General features: G+C 42.5%; 1 protein-coding gene across 1 annotated transcript in view; it reads right to left on the reverse strand.

The window, feature by feature from the left end:
• The window catches only part of TMEM47 (transmembrane protein 47), a 181921-nt gene that overhangs the window by 42001 nt on the left and 116094 nt on the right, over positions 1-23826 (reverse strand). The window contains exon 2 of the mRNA XM_063953485.1: positions 11861-12001. Coding sequence (XP_063809555.1) covers positions 11861-12001 — 141 coding nt within the window. The remainder of the gene's footprint in view (positions 1-11860; positions 12002-23826) is intronic.

Here is a 23826-nt window from a genome sequence, read left to right on the forward strand (position 1 = left end):
TTTGGATATCTATCCTACTATTTCATAAAATTGTACTATTTGGAAATATTGTGTGTATGGGTATTTGACAGAACATAATAAAAGTTTTAATTATGTTGACAAGAGTGCCCTCAATAAAAGAGTCTTCTTCTCTCCCACACAGAGGTAAGATCTGAAAATTTATGGAATTACAAAAAAAAATTAATTTACAAATAAAGGGATCCGTTCAATTTGCCGGCAGCAGACAATGCGCGAGCCGAAATCCCTGAAAAACAGGACAATTCCCACTCGAGCCACTGAGCCCATAGCGTGGTGAGCGCAGGAAGCCCGCAAGTAGACTCTTTGTACTCGCCAGACTGACGGCATTCTGACGGGCGGGATCCTGCTGTTGGGATATGGATAGCCGGCAACCCGCCCGCCATTAAATTATAGTTTCCCAAATATATTCTAATTTATTAAAAGATCAGAGATTGAGTACAGTCAAATATTTTAATAGTTTCATTTGACACTACTGCTTCTAAAAGAAGATAAAACATAAAAAAGTTCTATTTTGCAAGCCAAATGAAGATTTGAGGATTTGGCTGCTGAGTAAATAATAAATTATGTATATCAATCGATTTGCTTGCTGTGAGCCCCTGCAGAAATTTCTATCAAATGAAATTAATCAAAAGTATGGGACACAAACAGAGGCCTGTTCAAATAATTGAAGATGTTTTACCACCTACTAGCTTGTTAAAAAGACAGAGAACCATAAGTGCTTCTTCTGTGCTGTCATGTCACACACGATTTTGTTCTTGCTGTTCTGGCTCGGCTGTATATCAATAAAAAAACATAATAAGAAATCCACATTTTTGATAAAAAGTAAATGCCAGGAACTGAAGAAGCTTAAAGCTGAATATTAGCAAAAATTGGTAATCTCAAATACTGTGCTGTATGAAACCTGGAGCAACAACGACAGCAGTCATAATAGTGGGCAGAATTGTCTGTAAACATATATCTCCTGTATCTGTATCTTCTATGAGGGCATCAATATTAATGGTACATTTTCCTGGGTGCCTTTTGATTTGTTATGCTTTATTTTTACCCATTTTTATAATGGGCAAAAATTGAATTGTGTTTCTAAAACACTGCTGTGTCATTGATGCATCAAATGTAAGGAGAGTCCACTAGTAGCAAATAGAATTTGGCAGCATCTTTTTAGTCATGTGATATGGAGCAGCTAGGACCATTGGCTCAACCAGCATTTTAATGATTCATGCCAGCATGGCGCTGCCAGATCATTCACTTTTAAGTCATCATTTAGCCACTAGAATAGGAAATAAGTGAACACTAAATCAGGACAACATACTGGACAACTCGCTGTTCACTTTGCTGAGTATTTTATATGGTAAAGATGGGTTCCTTATTGTGCAACTAGTTGAGCATCATGTTAGAAAGGCTGTGATACAAGTGGGGTTTGGAATGCCGGCGGTCAAATGACGGACAATGGCATCCCGATGTTGAAAAGCCCAACAGTGGTTGGGTAAGTATACTTACTCTTCCCCGCCAGTACCCCTAACCATCCCTTCCCACTGCCTAACCCTAATCCTTCCCGGCAGCCTAACTTTCCCCAGTGGTGCCTAAACCTAACCCCCCCCCCCCATCCCTGCAGTCTAACCCTTCCTTCCCTGCAGCCTAAGCCTATCCCTCCCCGGTGGTGACAAAATCTTCAGCGTAAAGAAGAGCAAGGTGTCCTGGAAGTAATGATATGGCCCCCACAGAGCCCTGATCTCATCAAGTCTGTCTGGGATTACAGACAGAAAGATTTAAGCAAGCCTACATCCATAGAAGATCTGTTGTTAGTTCTCCAAGATGTTTTGGAAAAAATGCATTTTGTTATTTTATAAAAATAAACTATTAATAGTTTTATTTTTAAAAAGCATTCCTGACTTTGCAGCATTTTTCCACACCTGCCTAAAACTTTTGCACAGTACTGTATATACAATGTATATCTTAATATGGGTCTCATTTTAATAAACAACTAATGTGGTCCTCTCCGGTGTGGTCTACGGTTAAAGTTTATCCATAAATTACACTCAATGAAACAAAATTACTGGCAGCCTCTCCTCCATGTTTGAAAGTATCTTTGTTCACTGTGTTGACAAAGACCACAAACCTCAAAAACTGACTAGCAGGAACAAACAGAATACCAACCATGAACTTCACACTGGTAAATTCAACATGAATAGAACAACAACAACAACAACAACAAAAACATAACTTGAAGAAAGGGGAGAATATAACAGTGAGTCACAGCCCATGGCCATCACATGAGGCAGAGTCCCAGCTGAAAACAGGAGCCAAGGCTACATTCTTCCCAGCTTCCAATTACTTTTACTCTCAGAAACTTATTTTATGATTATGTTGTGATTTGGGATTTGCCAGACATCTTCCTGTCAGAGTTTCCTCCTGCTTCCAATTGCCTTTTGATGGTATAGAAAACTGTACTCACTGACAATTAGTCCTTCTTTGGATTTTGTCTAAACCTTTTAAGGGTTATAATGGTCTGTATTCACTGGTGTACCTATAATGGGTGCAGTGTGTGCACCCATTTTTGAATACTCACCCCTCCGGAGTCCGGCGCCAATGTCAGCAGCACTGTTAAATCACTGTAAAAATGGCGCATCAGCCATTTTCATGGAGTTCTGCACATGCTCATTATAGAAATCACTGGGAAGGTGACCCCGCGCCCTCTAGTGCTCAGACTCTCAGCGTTGCCAGCAAAGAGGAGGGGGCCCAAATGGAAGAGGCTGAACACGGGGCTCCTCCTGTCTTAAAGCACCCCTGTCTGTATTCCTTTGTCAACTGCCTTTTTCCACCATTATGAGAGCAGTAAACTATTTCCTGCAGTACAATACTGTTCTAATAATGCTTCTGGAAGTATAATAACAGTCTGCCACAACAGTGCTTTTAACAGACAGGGGGTTTGTAATCAAGCAATCAACAGAAGTTGGGGTGCATGTAGTAATTATTTGCATCATCTTTCAAGGCTTACTTTCTTTTCAGCTGAACAGATGTCGGCTTTGACCCATTACTTTTTCTTTGAAAATGACCTTTTTTTTATAATTGTGAATTATACATTATTTTTCAGTTTTCAAATAAACTTTTTAACCTCTAACAGTTTATTATTTACATTTGTACTATTTCAGGTTATCCACTGAAACGGAATTGCTTAAAGTTCAATAAAAGCTGGAATAATGAGGGGTATACTAATACTTTTGACTCGTAGTATAGCTTTGCTAAAACAATAACATTCCATTAATAAATTACCTCATCATGTACCCTACAGGTCCCAGGAAGAGGTTTGTTACAAGATGGCGGGCTAGATGCATCATCGCTTGGAAATTGATAAAATGGAGAGAGAAAAAGTACCAGCTAACCTGTTCCTAACTATAATATTTTAAAATGCAACCTGTAACATGATAGTTATGGGCTGATTGGCTGGTACTTATTCTATCTCAATTTTATTACTATCAGTCTCCAAGTGATGATGCATCTAGCCTGGCATCTGTTTGTCGCCTTTCAGAAATGCAGTAAATACAACTATTCTCACAATATGTCATGTTTTTGTGTGAGAAATGTTACATGTGCTCGTTCTGTGTTATGCTTGCCAAGAGTGAATTGTAGCCTTCTATCTTGCGCACTATAAAAATGGGTTTGTACTTTGCACAGAAAATTAGTCCTGCCTCTGACAAGGACATGTGTGTAACTGTGTAATGTGTCTTACCCACTGAACTGCTGAGAATGGTTGCTGCAAAATCCAATATTGGGACTTCTTAGCAAACCCAGGCCCTGGCCCCTGGACCAGTCGATTGCTGGCAGCCCATCAGCCTGCACAATAAAGTTATTGCTTTTTATGACATCATGACAATCCACTGCTGAATGGTAGAGGGGCTGTGAAGAGGACCAGGCAGATGGTAAGTATGGTCTAAAGAGTAGCATGGAGGGGTCTAGAAATGCAGATACTGGACGGATGATACTGGAGAGACATGGAGGGAATGTTCTAGAGAGAAAATGGAGGATGGGGCTGAGAGAAAGTAGGGGATGTCTGGAGAGACACGGGCAGATGAGGCTAAGAGGCACAGGAGTGATGAGGCTGAGGACATGTAGGGGGGAGGAGAGTGAGAAACATGCTATTTAGGCTGAGGACAGGGGGATGAGGCTGAGGACATGTAGGGGGGAGGAGAGTGAGAAACATGCTATTTAGGCTGAGGACAGGGGGATGAGGCTGAGGACATGTAGGGGGAGGAGAGTGAGAAACGTGCTATTTAGGCTGAGGACAGGGGGATGAGGCTGAGGACATGTAGGGGGGAGGAGAGTGAGAAACGTGCTATTGAGGCTGAGGACAGGGGGATGAGGCTGAGAACATAGGGGGATGAGGCTGAAAAACACAGGGAGTTGCTGAGGCAGAGAGACATAGGGGAGAGGAGGTTAAAAGATACAGGGATTAGCCGATGACTGGTGATGGTGAGTCAGGGAGGATGTGGCAGGAGAGACATAGGGGGGGGATGCAGGGGCAAACACAGAATTTACTTGGGGGGTTCCATATATATATATATATGATTAAGCTATTTTTCGGCAGGGGCCAACAGGTACTCAGTCATGGAAACCTCTCATTAAATATGACATAATTAGGTGTGTTCCTGAATATGTCCTGGGCCAAAACATATTTTCCATAAGATAAATTTTATTTTAAAGTCCATTTTGACTGCCTTCTTTTCTAAAAACGACCTGACTTTTTTTAATAACTCCACTCCAAGACCAATAGTTTCTGAACCTATTTTTCCATAAAAATAGTACTGCATATATATTTTATATTCAATATAGATAGATGAGGTTTTGTTTCTGTATATATAGAAGCAGGATAGAGGGTGCACTCACTGGGGGTATATTTACTATATTTACTATCATTCGATTTTCAGTTTTGAGGGATTTGGCATTCGATTTCCATTTGATTTTGATTTTGATTGAAGAGATTTACTAACAGTAAATCAAAATCGAATGTCAAATTGATTCTAAAACTGAATTCAACTCAAATTCTACTCAAAATCGAATTTCAGAAAAACATTGATGTTTTCCCATAGTTGAAGCAGGTGTTAATTATTATGTCCCATAATAGTGCCCTGGTTAATTTTCTGAACCATAGTAGTGCCTAAGTTAATATTATACCCATTAGTAGTCCCCTAATTTCTTTTATGAACCATAGTAGTGCTCGTTTACATTGTAGGTCTGCCAGTACACATTATGTAACTCAGTGCCCCCAATTCACATTCCTCAGTTCATATTATGCCACACTACAGTGCCTTCACTTTATACTGTGCCATATTACATTGCTTCAGTTCATATTATGTAACATTATATAATGCCTTCTAGTTCATTTCTACATTACAATGAGCAGGACCAGGGGCATACCTAGATGTAATGTAGGCCCCAAGGCAAACGTTTGTAAGGGCCCCTAAGTACCACCCAATGGTGAAACATTTATATAACACATGTAGCTTTAACAGGGAAGGTGGTCCCCTCTCAGCTGTGGGCCTAGAGCAGCTGCACTGCCTGCACCTATGGTAGCTACACCCTTGTATATAACACATATAACTGTGACAGGGAAGGCGATCCCCTCTCAGCTGTGGGCCCCATAGCAGCTGCAGCTGCACTCCCTGAACCTATGGTAGCTACGACCTTGTATATAACACATGTAACTGTGAAAGGGAAGGTGGGCCCCTCTCAGCTGTAGGCCCCATAGCAGCTGCACTCTCTGCACCTATGGTAGCTATGCACTTGGCTGTTGCTCCTGTTTTCTGACTCCTTAGTCAAATCATCAAATTACTGCTGAGCATAAGTATAAAACGACACACATAGCCACTAAATCCATGACAGAATGCACCTGTGGACTATTAAAATCAAGGTTGTTAATTCGGGAGGCATATTTTTATATTATTTGGCAAAAGTGTCCGATATTGTGCTCTGTTGCTATTGCATAATCGTGCATTCAATAGACCACTCCCCCCAGATTATGCAATAAACAGGAAGCAGGAAGAGGTTTTGTTACCAACAACTATGTGAGCACAGAAAGTGCAAGGCAGGCAGATTAGGGCTAAGGTTATTGTCAAATATTTCAGCTGTATTTTTTTTAAATAAAAAACAAAACAAAATTTTAATCATCAGTTAGGTTTTCATGTATGCAACAGTGTAAAGAGAGAGCTTCCCCTTTAATTAGTGTGTACGTGATACATTTGGACCAATAACAAGCTATGATAAAGTTCTTTTTGATTTTGCATTTGATTTTGCTGGGGATTTTAATGGGGATTTGAGGTTCGATTTTGGAAGGGATTTCATAATCTCACCACAAAATTCCTTTTAAAAATGAATCAACCTCATAGTTAATGAAGGATGTTTTAAGGGATTTTTCAGTTTCAATAGAATCGATTTCAGTTTATTTTAAAGATTCATAAAATGAATCCCAAATGTTGGTCCCCATATGGACCTTTGTCAAGATAACAAAGGTTTTGTGGGGACTGAAATACTGATATGCACTTATCATGACATGCATGAATAAAGCCAAAAACGTATTTTTAAGTCTGGTGAGTGCACCCTCTATCCTGCTTCTGTGTATATGGAGGGATTTTTCCTCCAATAATGGTTAGCTACCCTAGCAACAAGCACTAAGTGGCATCAGTGTAGACTATATATAGTCCTGTATTTCAGCTGAAGTTATTTGTGGATTTTTCTTTGCATCCCGAACAATTTTCCTGGCAGTTGTGGCTGAAATTTTTGTTGGTCTACATGACCGTGATTTAGTTTCCACAGAATCCCTCATTTTCCACTTCTTAATTAGAGTTTGAACAGTGCTGATTGTCATTCTCAATTGCTTGGATATCTTTTTATATCCCTTTCCTGTTTTATACAGTTCAATTACCTTTTCCCGCAGATCCTTTGACAATTCTTTTGCTGACGAAGGGGGAGACCCCGAAACGTTGATATGCACTATTACAAGTTTTAAGCTGTTTCAAGACTCTGAGTGCCACCTCATCATTCCTTGCTGTTACATATATATATATATATATATAGGTAGGTATACCAGGCGGCACTCAATCAGGACTTCATCAACAGCAGTAAATAAAGAGACAGCACTCTAAGATCAGATTTTAGAGCGCTGTCTCTTTATTACTGCTGTTGATGAAGTCCTGATTGAGTGCCGCCTGGTATACCTACATTTATATTTGGCATACAGCATGGGAAGGCACCGGGGCATACAGTAAGGAGGTTTGAGTGCCTGTAACACACAGTTATATATATATATATATATATATATATATTGTTTTAAGGACATTCAGCCTGTAGTGTGTTTTTCCACTTTAATTTTGAGGGTGACTCCAAATCCAGAACTCCATGGGTTAATAAATTTGATTTCCATTGAAAATTTTGTGTGATTTTGTTGTCAGCACATTCAACTATGTAAAGAACAAAGTATTTAATAAGAATATTTCATTCATTCAGATCTAGGATGTGTTATTTTAGTGTTCCCTTTATTTTTTTGAGCAGTGTGTATATATATATATATATATATATATATATATATATATATATATATAGCAAGCCAGGTATAAATGGTCCTTAGGAGGGGATGTAGTTATGTGACCGGTGCTCAGGAGACGCCCCCAGTAGAGATGACCCCTGTAGTTATGCCCCCAGTAGGCAGGGCCGAATTAAGCTTTGGGGGTGCCCAGGGCACTTAAGACTGGGGGGCCCCAATGGAAGGTGGAGGATGTATATTAACTTGTGCATACCTCCCAACATGTCCCATTCCAGGAGGTACAAAATTCCCTCTACCTGGACTTCCCACTTAATATATGATGGCGTCACCTGTGTTGTACTATTTAATTGAATAGAAAGGTACTTCAACACAGGTGATTGCAATCATATATTAAGAAGGAAGTCCAGGTAGAGAGCATTTTGTTCCTCCTGGAATGTGTCACGGTGGGAGGTATAGAGTGTGTATATTACATTTAAACCAATGGTGTATATTAGTTTAATAATTCCTGGGTACTGTTTATAGCTCCACCTAATTGAAAGACAACTATTTTAGAAACTTTTCTTGTAGTGGAACAAAGACGACTTAACCTTAAAATACACATAGAAAAATAAAATAATTTAAGTTGTCACATGGAAGAATAGCAGCAGCCTCTGTACTACTTACACACTGGGACAGGACTCATGAGGACTCTCTGTGTGTGTCTCTATCTCTAGAATCAAATGGTTTAGTTGCATAACAGTTTACACAGGACTCAGACACCCAAGCAGGGAGGAGAAGCTGGGAACCCTGTGTCACTTACAGCTCTCTCCACCCTCCTATCTCTCCACAGGTCGGAAAGCTCTGTCAGTAACTCATGAAACCTGATACTCCTGTGTCTCTGCCTGAACTGCATACTGTCCTGCTCGCATTCTGGCTGCTGGTTCTGCTGCTGCTTAAGAGGGAAAGCTAGTGATGTCGTGTGCTCTGGTCGGGGGGGCCCACGGGGTCTAGTATGCCCTGTATCCCCCCCCTAATCTGGTTATGCCAGTAGGTATGCCCCCTGTATATATGCCGCCAGTAGATATACCCCCTTAAAGTGAGCTCCGGACCCCTGCTGCAGCCGGTATGCGGGGTGTGGGTGGGCGACGGGTGCCTGCGGAGTGACTTCAGCCGCGCCCCCAGGCCGCAGCACCATGGGCACCCACCCAGCTTGCCCGCATCTAGAACCGCTCCTGCTTGCAGTCTCATTATTCTGTAGTTACATGATTTACTTCAGTATTTTAATAAACTGTGCTGACTCGATTTAACCAAAAATTGATGCAGATTGATGCAAGATTTAGTAAAATCTATTCCGTCCTCACTTGATAACCACTATCTTGTGGCTCAGGGCATACAGTAGCTTTGTATCTAGCAATGTCCAAGCAGCAGAACCTGGATATGTGCGAGCAGTTTATGGAATATCTTGAAACCAACCAGAAAAGAAATGCTCTTTATGTAACATTAGGAAAAATGCTATTTTTAAATGCAATTCTTCTAGGTATTTCTTCAGGGGCTTGAACTTACAAATTCATTTATCTGTCTCAAGTGGTTAAAGATGAACAACAATAGCAGAAAATATGTGAATATAAAATGAGAAATGCTGTTAGCTACAGAAAACATGCTTTTAGAGGACATGTATATAGATCTTTAGTGTATGCGGATAACTATGTAATTCTTATTAGTAAGCCAGGGTTGTATGAGGTTATCATTTACATTCTAGCAAGCACTGCTATTATGTTAAATTAATTTGCCTGTAGCTTTAGCTCTATGAAAAACATTGTTCCTAAATACTAAACAATTGCTTTCATTTGTCAGACCATTAATCGGCTAACATTATTCATAATGAATAGGGATCTTTTACAACTCAACAGCACATTGCTAATACATATATATTATTCTGTGGAATTTTTACACAATTTGGCTTATGCCCCAAGGAACACAATTATAAAGTATCTATCCAGGTGCTTTTGCAAGATTGTTATTTCTTGTTGCTGATCTTTCAAAAAAACGGACAAAGGATTCAAACAGAGATTAAAACATCAGTTGTAACACATCTTACTCCAAGCCTCATCACTACAACAGCTATTGGGGCAGAGGTTCCCAAACGCGGTCCTCAAGGCACCACAACAGTCCAGGTTTTAGGTATATCCATGGTTCAGCACAGATGGTTAACGCAAATTGACTAGGGTGCTAATTAAGTCACCTGTGGCCAGGCATAGATACATTTAAAACCAGGACCGTTGTGGTGCCTTGAGGATCGAGTTTGGGAACCTCTGTATTGGGGTATATTCAATTGGTGTAGAATTCCGCAGTGGTTTCAACAGTTTTCTGATTCGACAGCATTCGACTGTCGAAAACCTCCTTCCCGGGCACTGAATTTTACATATTCAATTTGAAAAGGATTCGACACGCCTCCGGTCGGAATGGGATCAATGGTCAGATTGTGGGCGGCCGGGATTCGACTTCATGAACCATGAACAGCACAATCTGGTCAGAAAAAGGCTCCATTATTGTAGTCAGTGTAAAAAAATATGATATATATGTTAAAAACGCAGATTGCCTTAAAAAAGCGATTCCACAAGACAGCTGACTGTGTAATGGCTGCTCTTCTCCCTGAAGTCTCAAGCATAGGAGTGGCTTTAGTGAAGTGTAGCCTGGGTAAAAATGTTGAATCATGGGTATATTCCTTCCCTCAGCCCAGTAAAGAAAACAATATTCGGGGAAAAATCAAAATATAATAATGTGACTCATAAATACAAAAACCAATTACATAATTACTTAAAATATAAATAGATATGCTAGTAGAAATCAAAAAACTTCAAAAAAATTTAAGTATTTCAACTTTCTTGTCAGCTCAGGACAGAAAAAATTGTCGCAATGAAATTGTCGAAAGTCACATCAAAAACCACTGATACCGATTTGACAATCTTCAATTGAATATTCTTTTGTCGAAAAGCCGGGTTTTTAACATTACAGACAACCGACTGTCGAAATTGTCGAAAGTCACATCAAAAACCACTGATACCGATTTGACAATCTTCAATTGAATATTCTTTTGTCGAAAAGCTGGGTTTTTAACATTACAGACAACCGACTGTCGAAAAGTCAAAAATCGAAACGAATCCAATAGGTTTTTTGTCGCAAAGTGGCGTATTGAATTGTCGAATGCAATTCAACAGGTTTTTTTTTTGTCGAAAAAGCCCCGTTTTCTGACAAAATGAAGGATTCAACACCAATTGAATATACCCTATTGTCTAACTCAAGAAAATAAGACCTGTGTTTCAACTACCGTATTTCTAGTTGTTTTATTTTTAAATACATTTTGCCCTTTCATTTCATCCCATTTTACCACTGGAAATTAGTCAGAAGATTTTGCATAGCAAAAAGGATTTGCTGTGACTTGCAAGTTCGGCTTTTTAATAAGTTGTGAGAGCCTAAACTTCAGCAAAAACATCTAAGGGCTAATGTAAGATTATCTCAGTTTAACAATAATTTGAATCTATTTTGTACTGCCTACTGCCATACTGATAAAGCTCTATGGGGATAACAGCACCACAGCATAGCGCGGGATACATTTGGCATACCGGCGGACGGAATACCAACCACCGGGATCCCGAAGGTAAGTATCTCTCTGCCTTTTAGGGTTAGGGCCCGAGGTTGGGGGTAGCCTTAGTGTTAAGCATTATAGGGAGAGCTGCCCGTAGTCACCACTCCTCGAAATTTAGGCATAGCCGCCAGCCCCCTAGATTTAGCCTTGGCAGCCTCCTAGGGAGGGTTACGGATGGGGGAGTGGGTTAATTTACTTAACACCCAAAACTATTGGCATTCTCGGATTCGGGATGCCAGAGTTGGTCATGTGACTGGCATCCCAAAATGCAGTGATTAATGTATCACACCCAGCTACTATAACCAGCAAAGGGGACGCTGCGAAACTGGAGAGGTATAACTGGATCTCTACTGGTTCAAATTACTATGTGTATGCGTGGACATTAGACACTCCTATGCATATTGCTAAAATATTTCCCTGGCAGCCGGCAAAATTTGCAGGCTCGAGGAGCCCCAGCATGGTAAATTGCTGCAGTAGGACATTTTATATCTCTGTAATAAGTGTCAACGCAGAATATTTATTACACAGGCTCATGTTAACTATACTCATTCCTTTTATACATTTGAAGCTTTACAAAATGTAGTTTTAACCGTCTTATTATAAAAGACCACGCTGGAAATCTTTTCCACTCCTTAATGATACTGTAGAGTAGTTCTGCATCTGCAACAATGTGACCGAATTACCTGCAGCAAAAAGCATGACTGCCACTGGTCTGTAGAACCGCCTGCGAGATCCCACACAAATGGAGACTAAGCCGATAAGGAATGCAATGAGAATAATGGCAGCACCACCGAGTAGTAAGGCAAGGGTCGCAATCTGCCAATCTGCAGAAGAGAAACAAAAAGTAAAAGTATGAATAATGTAATAATATAACAATATCTAGTACAATATTAAAGAAACACGCATTTAACAGACTTACATATTTATTACTCAAATGATCTGCTGGTCCAAACGTTGTTTTTAGTAATACCTAGTACAGTATACAGTACATTATTTTTTAAAATAGATACAATAAGCATGAGAACTTACAGATATTGAAACTTGCCAATTAGAAATCATATATGCACTATCTGTTTTACAGATACTATTTACAGGAGTCTATACACAGCATAATCATTACTTTTTAATATTATAAGTATTACTTATTTACCTCTACACAACCATCAAGCCCTAATGTAGGCCTGGCCAAGCTGTGGCTCCCCAGCTGTTGTGAAACTATACAACCCAGCATGCCCTGCCATAGTTTTCATAAATGCAAGTTTAAGTTTACCCCAAAAAAATTCCAGTAGAATATAAGGCTACTATTCCCCGACTGAAGTTAACGGAAGATGGCTGATGCAGCAGAAAACAAAACAAAACACGGAAGTGAATGGCTTCAACAGAAGAAAAATGTAATTCTGGATTGACCCATTCAGAGTCCTGGCCTCAACCTGACTGAAATTCTGTGGCATGAGCTGAATAAAATGGTTCACACCAAACAAAGGGCAACGGGCCTGTGTTGCAAAGCCACACCCACTCAGCTGAAGCCACGTCATCTCACCCCCTTTCGGGCAGCGCAAGCGTCCCGAATCTCCCAGTTGTAAAGTTGGAAGATATGTTTTTATGAAGTAGAATATCCCAAAATTCCTCCCCCCCACTGGGGAGGTCTAATCTGCAACTACATGAGACATCTACTTGAAGTTATTGCTGCCAAAGGATCGTCAACCAGTTATTAAATCAAACAGTCGGGTTCACATACCCCCCGAGGTGTGCCTAAACCCAAACCCCCCTCCTGCATGCTAAACCTAACCCAGCAGTTCATACTTTCCTTCGGGATCCTGACTGTCGGGATATCGTTGCCCAGATCCTGATCTCTTCGGGATTCCGGCATCGGTATTCTGGCATCTGTCGGGATCCCGGTGTTGGCATTACGGCTGACAAGATCCTGACAGCCGGGATCCTTAATGCATACCATTTGATTGTGTGTTATGAGTTTAGGCATAGGCCTAGTGTGTCTATTCTTGTGCCTTACAGGAAGAGACGATCCGATTCTATGAACAATTTATGCTGCTATCAAGATAATTTCAAAGGATTTACATACATTTTTTTGTGACTGTACACAATCTCTATACTTCATTAATAAAACTTCAAAAACCTCTTTATTATATCAGAAACAACCTCTGGGGTATATTTACTAAAGTTGATAGAAGTGGAGATGTTGCCCATAGCAACCAATCAGATTCCACTTAATTTAGCGGTGGTGGCACGGAGGTCTATGAAACCTGAAGCTGTCAATATCTTCTCTGCATGCACAAAGGTGAATGTTCATGAAAAGGGGTGTGACCTCATTGGAAGGGGGCATGGCCTTGCAGGAGCCTCTGTTCAACATCACTTTTACATAGGGCCGGAAAAGCCTGGGGGGGGGGCTGTTGCACTTAATACAGGGGGGCCCTGGTGGAGGGGGAGGGTGTATATTAGATTGTGCATACCTATCAACATGATCCATTCTGGGAGGGACAAAATGATCTCTATGTGGACTTCCCTTTTAATATATGATTGGCATCACATGTGTTTAAATATTTCATTGATAAAAAAAGGTGTTTCAACAAAAATTATTACAATCATAAATTAAGAAGGAAGTCCAGGTAGAGAGCATTTTTTCCCTCCTGGAATGGGTCATGGTGTGAGGTATGGATTGTGTATATTAAATATAAACCAATGGTATATATTAGATTTAAACTAATAGTTTAATAAGGCCTGGGTACTGTTTATAACTCCGCCTAATAGAGAGAGAACTATTTTATAATGTTTTCCTGTAGCGGAACAAAGACAACTTAAACAACCTTAAAATACACATAGAAAAATAAAACCTATAATTTATCTTGCAAAATGCAATAGCAGCAGCTGCTGTACTACTAACACACTGGGCAGGACTCAGGAGGAGGCTCTGTGTGCGTCTCTCTAGATGTGAACACTCTCATTAGATGTCAGGTTACACAGAACCCTGACACCCAGACGGGAGGAGGAGAAGCTAGGATCCCTGGGTCACTTACAGCTCTTTATCTCTTCTCTGGTCAGGAAGCTCCCTCGTTATCTCATGAAACCTGATACTCCTGTGTCTCTGCCTGCTCACATTCTGGCTGCCTGGTTCTGCTGCTGCACAAGAGAGAGAGAGCTAGTGATGTCAGTGTGTTCTGGCTGGGGGGCCCCTTGACAGAGTGGGGCCCGGGGTACAGTATGCCCTGCATCTCCCCTTAATCTGGATATGCTTTGACACATGGGGGAGGGCCCACATTACCCTTGTGATGCCACTGCTTTCTACAAGATAATAGAATCTGGTTGCTATGGGCAACATCTCCACTTCTATAAACCTGCACTTTAGCAAATATACCCCTCTGTCTTGTGTCTGGAAAACACATGTTTTCTATATACATCTGTGTCTGCAATTTCACAAACATTCCCTTACTATTTTGAATGCCCTTTTCCTCCACCATCCAATCTCTCCACGTGCAGGTGGGTGTAAGTGCTAGAATCATATTAATCTGCACAGTGCTGTCCACTTTCTGGGCATCAGCAGACAAAAGATAGGCTACGTAAACTGGCATAGTATTTGGTCTGCATCAGCCCAAGAATAACTAATTGTAACCCTGATATATATGTCATTTACACAAAGCTGTGAGGTTAAAAGCAAAGTAAAAAATGCAAACTAAACACTGAAAAAAAAAATCCAGTAGCAATTAACATAAATAACACTGTGTTGCTCCATTAATTAACAGTTAATGCTTTTTTATAGACAATAACAATAAGTAAATTATTAAAATATTAACTATCCAAGGGAAAAAAATAAATGTGCAAGAAGAGAAATATTTTTTTTAATAATATTTATCAATACAACATAGCAGAATGCATTATTTATGCTAGGATTGTCATAAAAAAAAATTTTTTTTTAATGTACAACACAACCATAAACTGCATTTATATTAGAGATGAGCGCCTGAAATTTTTCGGGTTTTGTGTTTTGGTTTTGGGTTCGGTTCCGCGGCCGTGTTTTGGGTTCGAACGCGTTTTGGCAAAACCTCACCGAATTTTTTTTGTCGGATTCGGGTGTGTTTTGGATTCGGGTGTTTTTTTCCAAAAACACTAAAAAACAGCTTAAATCATAGAATTTGGGGGTCATTTTGATCCCAAAGTATTATTAACCTCAAAAACCATAATTTACACTCATTTTCAGTCTATTCTGAATACCTCACACCTCACAATATTATTTTTAGTCCTAAAATTTGCACCGAGGTCGCTGTGTGAGTAAGATAAGCGACCCTAGTGGCCGACACAAACACCGGGCCCATCTAGGAGTGGCACTGCAGTGTCACGCAGGATGTCCCTTCCAAAAAACCCTCCCCAAACAGCACATGACGCAAAGAAAAAAAGAGGCGCAATGAGGTAGCTGTGTGAGTAAGATTAGCGACCCTAGTGGCCGACACAAACACCGGGCCCATCTAGGAGTGGCACTGCAGTGTCACGCAGGATGGCCCTTCCAAAAAACCCTCCCCAAACAGCACATGACGCAAAGAAAAAAAGAGGCGCAATGAGGTAGCTGTGTGAGTAAGATTAGCGACCCTAGTGGCCGACACAAACACCGGGCCCATCTAGGAGTGGCACTGCAGTGTCACGCAGGATGTCCCTTCCAAAAAACCCTCCCCAAACAGCACATGACGCAAAGAAAAAAAGAGGCGCAATGAGGTAGCTGTGTGAGTAAGATTAGCGACCCTAGTGGCCGACACAAACACCGGGCCCATCTAGGAGTGGCACTGCAGTGTCACGCAGGATGGCCCTTCCCAAAAACCCTCCCCAAACAGCACATGACGCAAAGAAAAAAAGAGGCGCAATGAGGTAGCTGTGTGAGTAAGATTAGCGACCCTAGTGGCCGACACAAACACCGGGCCCATCTAGGAGTGGCACTGCAGTGTCACGCAGGATGTCCCTTCCAAAAAACCCTCCCCAAACAGCACATGACGCAAAGAAAAAAAGAGGCTTTTTACTGATATTTGGTGTTTTGGATTTGACATGCTCTGTACTATGACATTGGGCATCGGCCTTGGCAGACGACGTTGCTGGCATTTCATCGTCTCGGCCATGACTAGTGGCAGCAGCTTCAGCACGAGGTGGAAGTGGATCTTGATCTTTCCCTAATTTTGGAACCTCAACATTTTTGTTCTCCATATTTTAATAGGCACAACTAAAAGGCACCTCAGGTAAACAATGGAGATGGATGGATTGGATACTAGTATACAATTATGGACGGGCTGCCGAGTGCCGACACAGAGGTAGCCACAGCCGTGAACTACCGCACTGTACTGTGTCTGCTGCTAATATATAGACTGGTTGATAAAGAGATAGTATACTCGTAACTAGTATGTATGTATAAAGAAAGAAAAAAAAACCACGGTTAGGTGGTATATACAATTATGGACGGGCTGCCGAGTGCCGACACAGAGGTAGCCACAGCCGTGAACTACCGCACTGTACACTGGTTGATAAAGAGATAGTAGTATACTCGTAACAACTAGTATGACACTATGACGACGGTATAAAGAATGAAAAAAAAACCACGGTTAGGTGGTATATATTATAATAATAATACAATTATGGATGGACGGACTGCCTGCCGACTGCCGACACAGAGGTAGCCACAGCTGTGAACTACCGCACTGTACACTGGTTGATAAAGAGATAGTAGTATACTCGTAACAACTAGTATGACACTATGACGACGGTATAAAGAAAGAAAAAAAAATACCACGGTTAGGTGGTATATATTATAATAATAATACAATTATGGATGGACGGACTGCCTGCCGACTGCCGACACAGAGGTAGCCACAGCCGTGAACTACCGCACTGTACACTGGTTGATAAAGAGATAGTAGTATACTCGTAACAACTAGTATGACACTATGACGACGGTATAAAGAATGAAAAAAAAACCACGGTTAGGTGGTATATATTATAATAATAATACAATTATGGATGGACGGACTGCCTGCCGACTGCCGACACAGAGGTAGCCACAGCCGTGAACTACCGCACTGTACACTGGTTGATAAAGAGATAGTAGTATACTCGTAACAATTAGGATGACACTATGACGGTATAAAGAATGAAAAAAAAACCACGGTTAGGTGGTAGGTATATAATAATAAATAATACAATTCTGGTCGGACGGACTGCCTGCCGTGTGCCGACACAGAGGTAGCCACAGCCGTGAACTACCGCACTGTACACTGGTTGATAAAGAGATAGTAGTATACTCGTAACAATTAGGATGACACTATGACGGTATAAAGAATGAAAAAAAAACCACGGTTAGGTGGTAGGTATATAATAATAAATAATACAATTCTGGTCGGACGGACTGCCTGCCGTGTGCCGACACAGAGGTAGCCACAGCCGTGAACTACCGCACTGTACACTGGTTGATAAAGAGATAGTAGTATACTCGTAACAATTAGGATGACACTATGACGGTATAAAGAATGAAAAAAAAACCACGGTTAGGTGGTAGGTATATAATAATAAATAATACAATTCTGGTCGGACGGACTGCCTGCCGTGTGCCGACACAGAGGTAGCCACAGCCGTGAACTACCGCACTGTACACTGGTTGATAAAGAGATAGTAGTATACTCGTAACAATTAGGATGACACTATGACGGTATAAAGAATGAAAAAAAAACCACGGTTAGGTGGTAGGTATATAATAATAAATAATACAATTCTGGTCGGACGGACTGCCTGCCGTGTGCCGACACAGAGGTAGCCACAGCCGTGAACTACCGCACTGTACACTGGTTGATAAAGAGATAGTAGTATACTCGTAACAATTAGGATGACACTATGACGGTATAAAGAATGAAAAAAAAACCACGGTTAGGTGGTAGGTATATAATAATAAATAATACAATTCTGGTCGGACGGACTGCCTGCCGTGTGCCGACACAGAGGTAGCCACAGCCGTGAACTACCGCACTGTACTGTGTCTGCTGCTAATATAGACTGGTTGATATTTAAAGAGATATTAGTAGTATACAACAATACTATACTGGTGGTCAGGCACTGGTCACCACTCCTGCAGCAAAAGTGTGCACTGTTAATTAATATAATTGTACTCCTGGCTCCTGCTAACAACCTGCAGTGCTCCCCAGTCTCCCCCACAATTAATTATAAGCTTTTAATTTATACATTGATGACTGTGCAGCACACTGGGCTGAGCTGAGTGCACACAGACTGAGTCACACTGTGTGACTGACTGTGCTGTGTATCGTTTTTTTTTTCAGGCAGAGAACGGATATAGCAGAGAGAAGTGAACGGATATATTATATTAAATAAAAGTTAACTAGCAACTGCACTGGTCACTGACTGTGGTAAACTAACTCTGTCTGCGACTCTGCACAATCTCTCTCTATCTAATCTATCTATCTCTATTCTAATGGAGAGGACGCCAGACACGTCCTCTCCCTATCAATCTCAATGCACGAGTGAAAATGGCGGCGACGCGCGGCTCCTTATATAGAATCCGAGTCTCGCGATAGAATCCGAGCCTCGCGAGAATCCGACAGCGTCATGATGACGTTCGGGCGCGCTCGGGTTAACCGAGCAAGGCGGGAAGATCCGAGTCGCTCGGACCCGTGGAAAAAAAAGTGAAGTTCGTGCGGGTTCGGATTCAAAGAAACCGAACCCGCTCATCTCTAATTTATATGTAATTAAAAATGTTAACAACACATGTGTCATTCTACATTGTTGTTGCAGTTAAACAGCCATTCTAGTCATGCCTAGTTGTGAGCTCCTGGAAAGCACTGTAACGTAGCATTTTGTATGCAGATACACCTACAGTCGCACACAAAGGCATGCCACATATTTTATTCAGCAGAGTCTGCTTGTGCATTTAAATCTGATAGAGATGAGCGCCTGAAATTTTTCGGGTTTTGTGTTTTGGTTTTGGGTTCGGTTCCGCGGCCGTGTTTTGGGTTCGAACGCGTTTTGGCAAAACCTCACCGAATTATTTTTGTCGGATTCGGGTGTGTTTTGGATTCGGGTGTTTTTTTCAAAAAACCCTAAAAAACAGCTTAAATCATAGAATTTGGGGGTAATTTTGATCCCAAAGTATTATTAACCTCAAAAAACATAATTTACACTCATTTTCAGCCTATTCTGAACACATCACACCTCACAATATTATTTTTAGTCCTAAAATTTGCACCGAGGTCGCTGTGTGAGTAAGATAAGCGACCCTAGTGGCCGACACAAACACCGGGCCCATCTAGGAGTGGCACTGCAGTGTCACGCAGGATGTCCCTTCCAAAAAACCCTCCCCAAACAGCACATGACGCAAAGAAAAAAAGAGGCGCAATGAGGTAGCTGTGTGAGTAAGATTAGCGACCCTAGTGGCCGACACAAACACCGGGCCCATCTAGGAGTGGCACTGCAGTGTCACGCAGGATGGCCCTTCCAAAAAACCCTCCCCAAACAGCACATGACGCAAAGAAAAAAAGAGGCGCAATGAGGTAGCTGTGTGAGTAAGATTAGCGACCCTAGTGGCCGACACAAACACCGGGCCCATCTAGGAGTGGCACTGCAGTGTCACGCAGGATGGCCCTTCCAAAAAACCCTCCCCAAACAGCACATGACGCAAAGAAAAAAAGAGGCGCAATGAGGTAGCTGACTGTGTGAGTAAGATTAGCGACCCTAGTGGCCGACACAAACACCGGGCACATCTAGGAGTGGCACTGCAATGTCACGCAGGATGTCCCTTCCAAAAAACCCTCCCCAAACAGCACATGACGCAAAGAAAAAAAGAGGCGCAATGAGGTAGCTGTGTGAGTAAGATTAGCGACCCTAGTGGCCGACACAAACACCGGGCCCATCTAGGAGTGGCACTGCAGTGTCACGCAGGATGTCCCTTCCAAAAAACCCTCCCCAATCAGCACATGATGCAAAGAAAAAGAAAAGAAAAAAGAGGTGCAAGATGGAATTATCCTTGGGCCCTCCCACCCACCCTTATGTTGTATAAACAAAACAGGACATGCACACTTTAACCAACCCATCATTTCAGTGACAGGGTCTGCCACACGACTGTGACTGATATGACGGGTTGGTTTGGACCCCCCCCAAAAAAGAAGCAATTAATCTCTCCTTGCACAAACTGGCTCTACAGAGGCAAGATGTCCACCTCATCTTCACCCTCCGATATATCACCGTGTACATCCCCCTCCTCACAGATTATCAATTCGTCCCCACTGGAATCCACCATCTCAGCTCCCTGTGTACTTTGTGGAGGCAATTGCTGCTGGTCAATGTCTCCGCGGAGGAATTGATTATAATTCATTTTAATGAACATCATCTTCTCCACATTTTCTGGATGTAACCTCGTACGCCGATTGCTGACAAGGTGAGCGGCGGCACTAAACACTCTTTCGGAGTACACACTTGTGGGAGGGCAACTTAGGTAGAATAAAGCCAGTTTGTGCAAGGGCCTCCAAATTGCCTCTTTTTCCTGCCAGTATAAGTACGGACTGTGTGACGTGCCTACTTGGATGCGGTCACTCATATAATCCTCCACCATTCTATCAATGTTGAGAGAATCATATGCAGTGACAGTAGACGACATGTCCGTAATCGTTGTCAGGTCCTTCAGTCCGGACCAGATGTCAGCATCAGCAGTCGCTCCAGACTGCCCTGCATCACCGCCAGCGGGTGGGCTCGGAATTCTGAGCCTTTTCCTCGCACCCCCAGTTGCGGGAGAATGTGAAGGAGGAGATGTTGACAGGTCGCGTTCCGCTTGACTTGACAATTTTGTCACCAGCAGGTCTTTCAACCCCAGCAGACCTGTGTCTGCCGGAAAGAGAGATCCAAGGTAGGCTTTAAATCTAGGATCGAGCACGGTGGCCAAAATGTAGTGCTCTGATTTCAACAGATTGACCACCCGTGAATCCTTGTTAAGCGAATTAAGGGCTGCATCCACAAGTCCCACATGCCTAGCGGAATCGCTCCGTGTTAGCTCCTTCTTCAATGCCTCCAGCTTCTTCTGCAAAAGCCTGATGAGGGGAATGACCTGACTCAGGCTGGCAGTGTCTGAACTGACTTCACGTGTGGCAAGTTCAAAGGGCATCAGAACCTTGCACAACGTTGAAATCATTCTCCACTGCACTTGAGACAGGTGCATTCCATCTCCTATATCGTGCTCAATTGTATAGGCTTGAATGGCCTTTTGCTGCTCCTCCAACCTCTGAAGCATATAGAGGGTTGAATTCCACCTCGTTACCACTTCTTGCTTCAGATGATGGCAGGGCAGGTTCAGTAGTTTTTGGTGGTGCTCCAGTCTTCTGTACGTGGTGCCTGTACGCCGAAAGTGTCCCGCAATTTTTCTGGCCACCGACAGCATCTCTTGCACGCCCCTGTCGTTTTTTAAAAAATTCTGCACCACCAAATTCAAGGTATGTGCAAAACATGGGACGTGCTGGAATTTGCCCATATTTAATGCACACACAATATTGCTGGCGTTGTCCGATGCCACAAATCCACAGGAGAGTCCAATTGGGGTAAGCCATTCCGCGATGATCTTCCTCAGTTGCCGTAAGAGGTTTTCAGCTGTGTGCGTATTCTGGAAAGCGGTGATACAAAGCGTAGCCTGCCTAGGAAAGAGTTGGCGTTTGCGAGATGCTGCTACTGGTGCCGCCGCTGCTGTTCTTGCGGCGGGAGTCCATACATCTACCCAGTGGGCTGTCACAGTCATATAGTCCTGACCCTGCCCTGCTCCACTTGTCCACATGTCCGTGGTTAAGTGGACATTGGGTACAACTGCATTTTTTAGGACACTGGTGAGTCTTTTTCTGACGTCCGTGTACATTCTCGGTATCGCCTGCCTAGAGAAGTGGAACCTAGATGGTATTTGGTAACGGGGGCACACTGCCTCAATAAATTGTCTAGTTCCCTGTGAACTAACGGCGGATACCGGACGCACGTCTAACACCAACATAGTTGTCAAGGACTCAGTTATCCGCTTTGCAGTAGGATGACTGCTGTGATATTTCATCTTCCTCGCAAAGGACTGTTGAACAGTCAATTGCTTACTGGAAGTAGTACAAGTGGGCTTACGACTTCCCCTCTGGGATGACCATCGACTCCCAGCGGCAACAACAGCAGCGCCAGCAGCAGTAGGCGTTACACGCAAGGATGCATCGGAGGAATCCCAGGCAGGAAAGGACTCGTCAGACTTGCCAGTGACATGGCCTGCAGGACTATTGGCATTCCTGGGGAAGGAGGAAATTGACACTGAGGGAGTTGGTGGGGTGGTTTGCGTGAGCTTGGTTACAAGAGGAAGGGATTTACTGGTCAGTGGACTGCTTCCGCTGTCACCCAAAGTTTTTGAACTTGTCACTGACTTATTATGAATGCGCTGCAGGTGACGTATAAGGGAGGATGTTCCGAGGTGGTTAACGTCCTTACCCCTACTTATTACAGCTTGACAAAGGGAACACACGGCTTGACACCTGTTGTCCGCATTTCTGGTGAAATACCTCCACACCGAAGAGCTGATTTTTTTGGTATTTTCACCTGGCATGTCAACGGCCATATTCCTCCCACGGACAACAGGTGTCTCCCCGGGTGCCTGACTTAAACAAACCACCTCACCATCAGAATCCTCCTGGTCAATTTCCTCCCCAGCGCCAGCAACACCCATATCCTCCTCATCCTGGTGTACTTCAACACTGACATCTTCAATCTGACTATCAGGAACTGGACTGCGGGTGCTCCTTCCAGCACTTGCAGGGGGCATGCAAATAGTGGAAGGCGCATGCTCTTCACGTCCAGTGTTGGGAAGGTCAGGCATCGCAAACGACACAATTGGACTCTCCTTGTGGATTTGGGATTTCAAAGAACGCACAGTTCTTTGCGGTGCTTTTGCCAGCTTGAGTCTTTTCAGTTTTCTAGCGAGAGGCTGAGTGCTTCCATCCTCATGTGAAGCTGAACCACTAGCCATGAACATAGGCCAGGGCCTCAGCCGTTCCTTGCCACTCCGTGTGGTAAATGGCATATTGGCAAGTTTACGCTTCTCCTCCGACAATTTTATTTTAGGTTTTGGAGTCCTTTTTTTTCTGATATTTGGTGTTTTGGATTTGACATGCTCTGTACTATGACATTGGGCATCGGCCTTGGCAGACGACGTTGCTGGCATTTCATCGTCTCGGCCATGACTAGTGGCAGCAGCTTCAGCACGAGGTGGAAGTGGATCTTGATCTTTCCCTAATTTTGGAACCTCAACTTTTTTGTTCTCCATATTTTATAGGCAGAACTAAAAGGCACCTCAGGTAAACAATGGAGATGGATGGATTGGATAGTTTACTAGTATACAATAATGGACGGACTGCCACGGTTAGGTGGTATAAAAAAACCACGGTTAGGTGGTATATATTATAATAATAATACAATTATGGATGGACGGACTGCCTGCCGACTGCCGACACAGAGGTAGCCACAGCCGTGAACTACCGCACTGTACACTGGTTGATAAAGAGATAGTAGTATACTCGTAACAACTAGTATGACACTATGACGACGGTATAAAGAATGGAAAAAAAACCACGGTTAGGTGGTATATATTATAATAATAATA

The sequence above is a fragment of the Pseudophryne corroboree genome, chromosome 2 (genome assembly GCF_028390025.1).
Source record: "Pseudophryne corroboree isolate aPseCor3 chromosome 2, aPseCor3.hap2, whole genome shotgun sequence".
NCBI classification, from domain to species: domain Eukaryota; kingdom Metazoa; phylum Chordata; class Amphibia; order Anura; family Myobatrachidae; genus Pseudophryne; species Pseudophryne corroboree.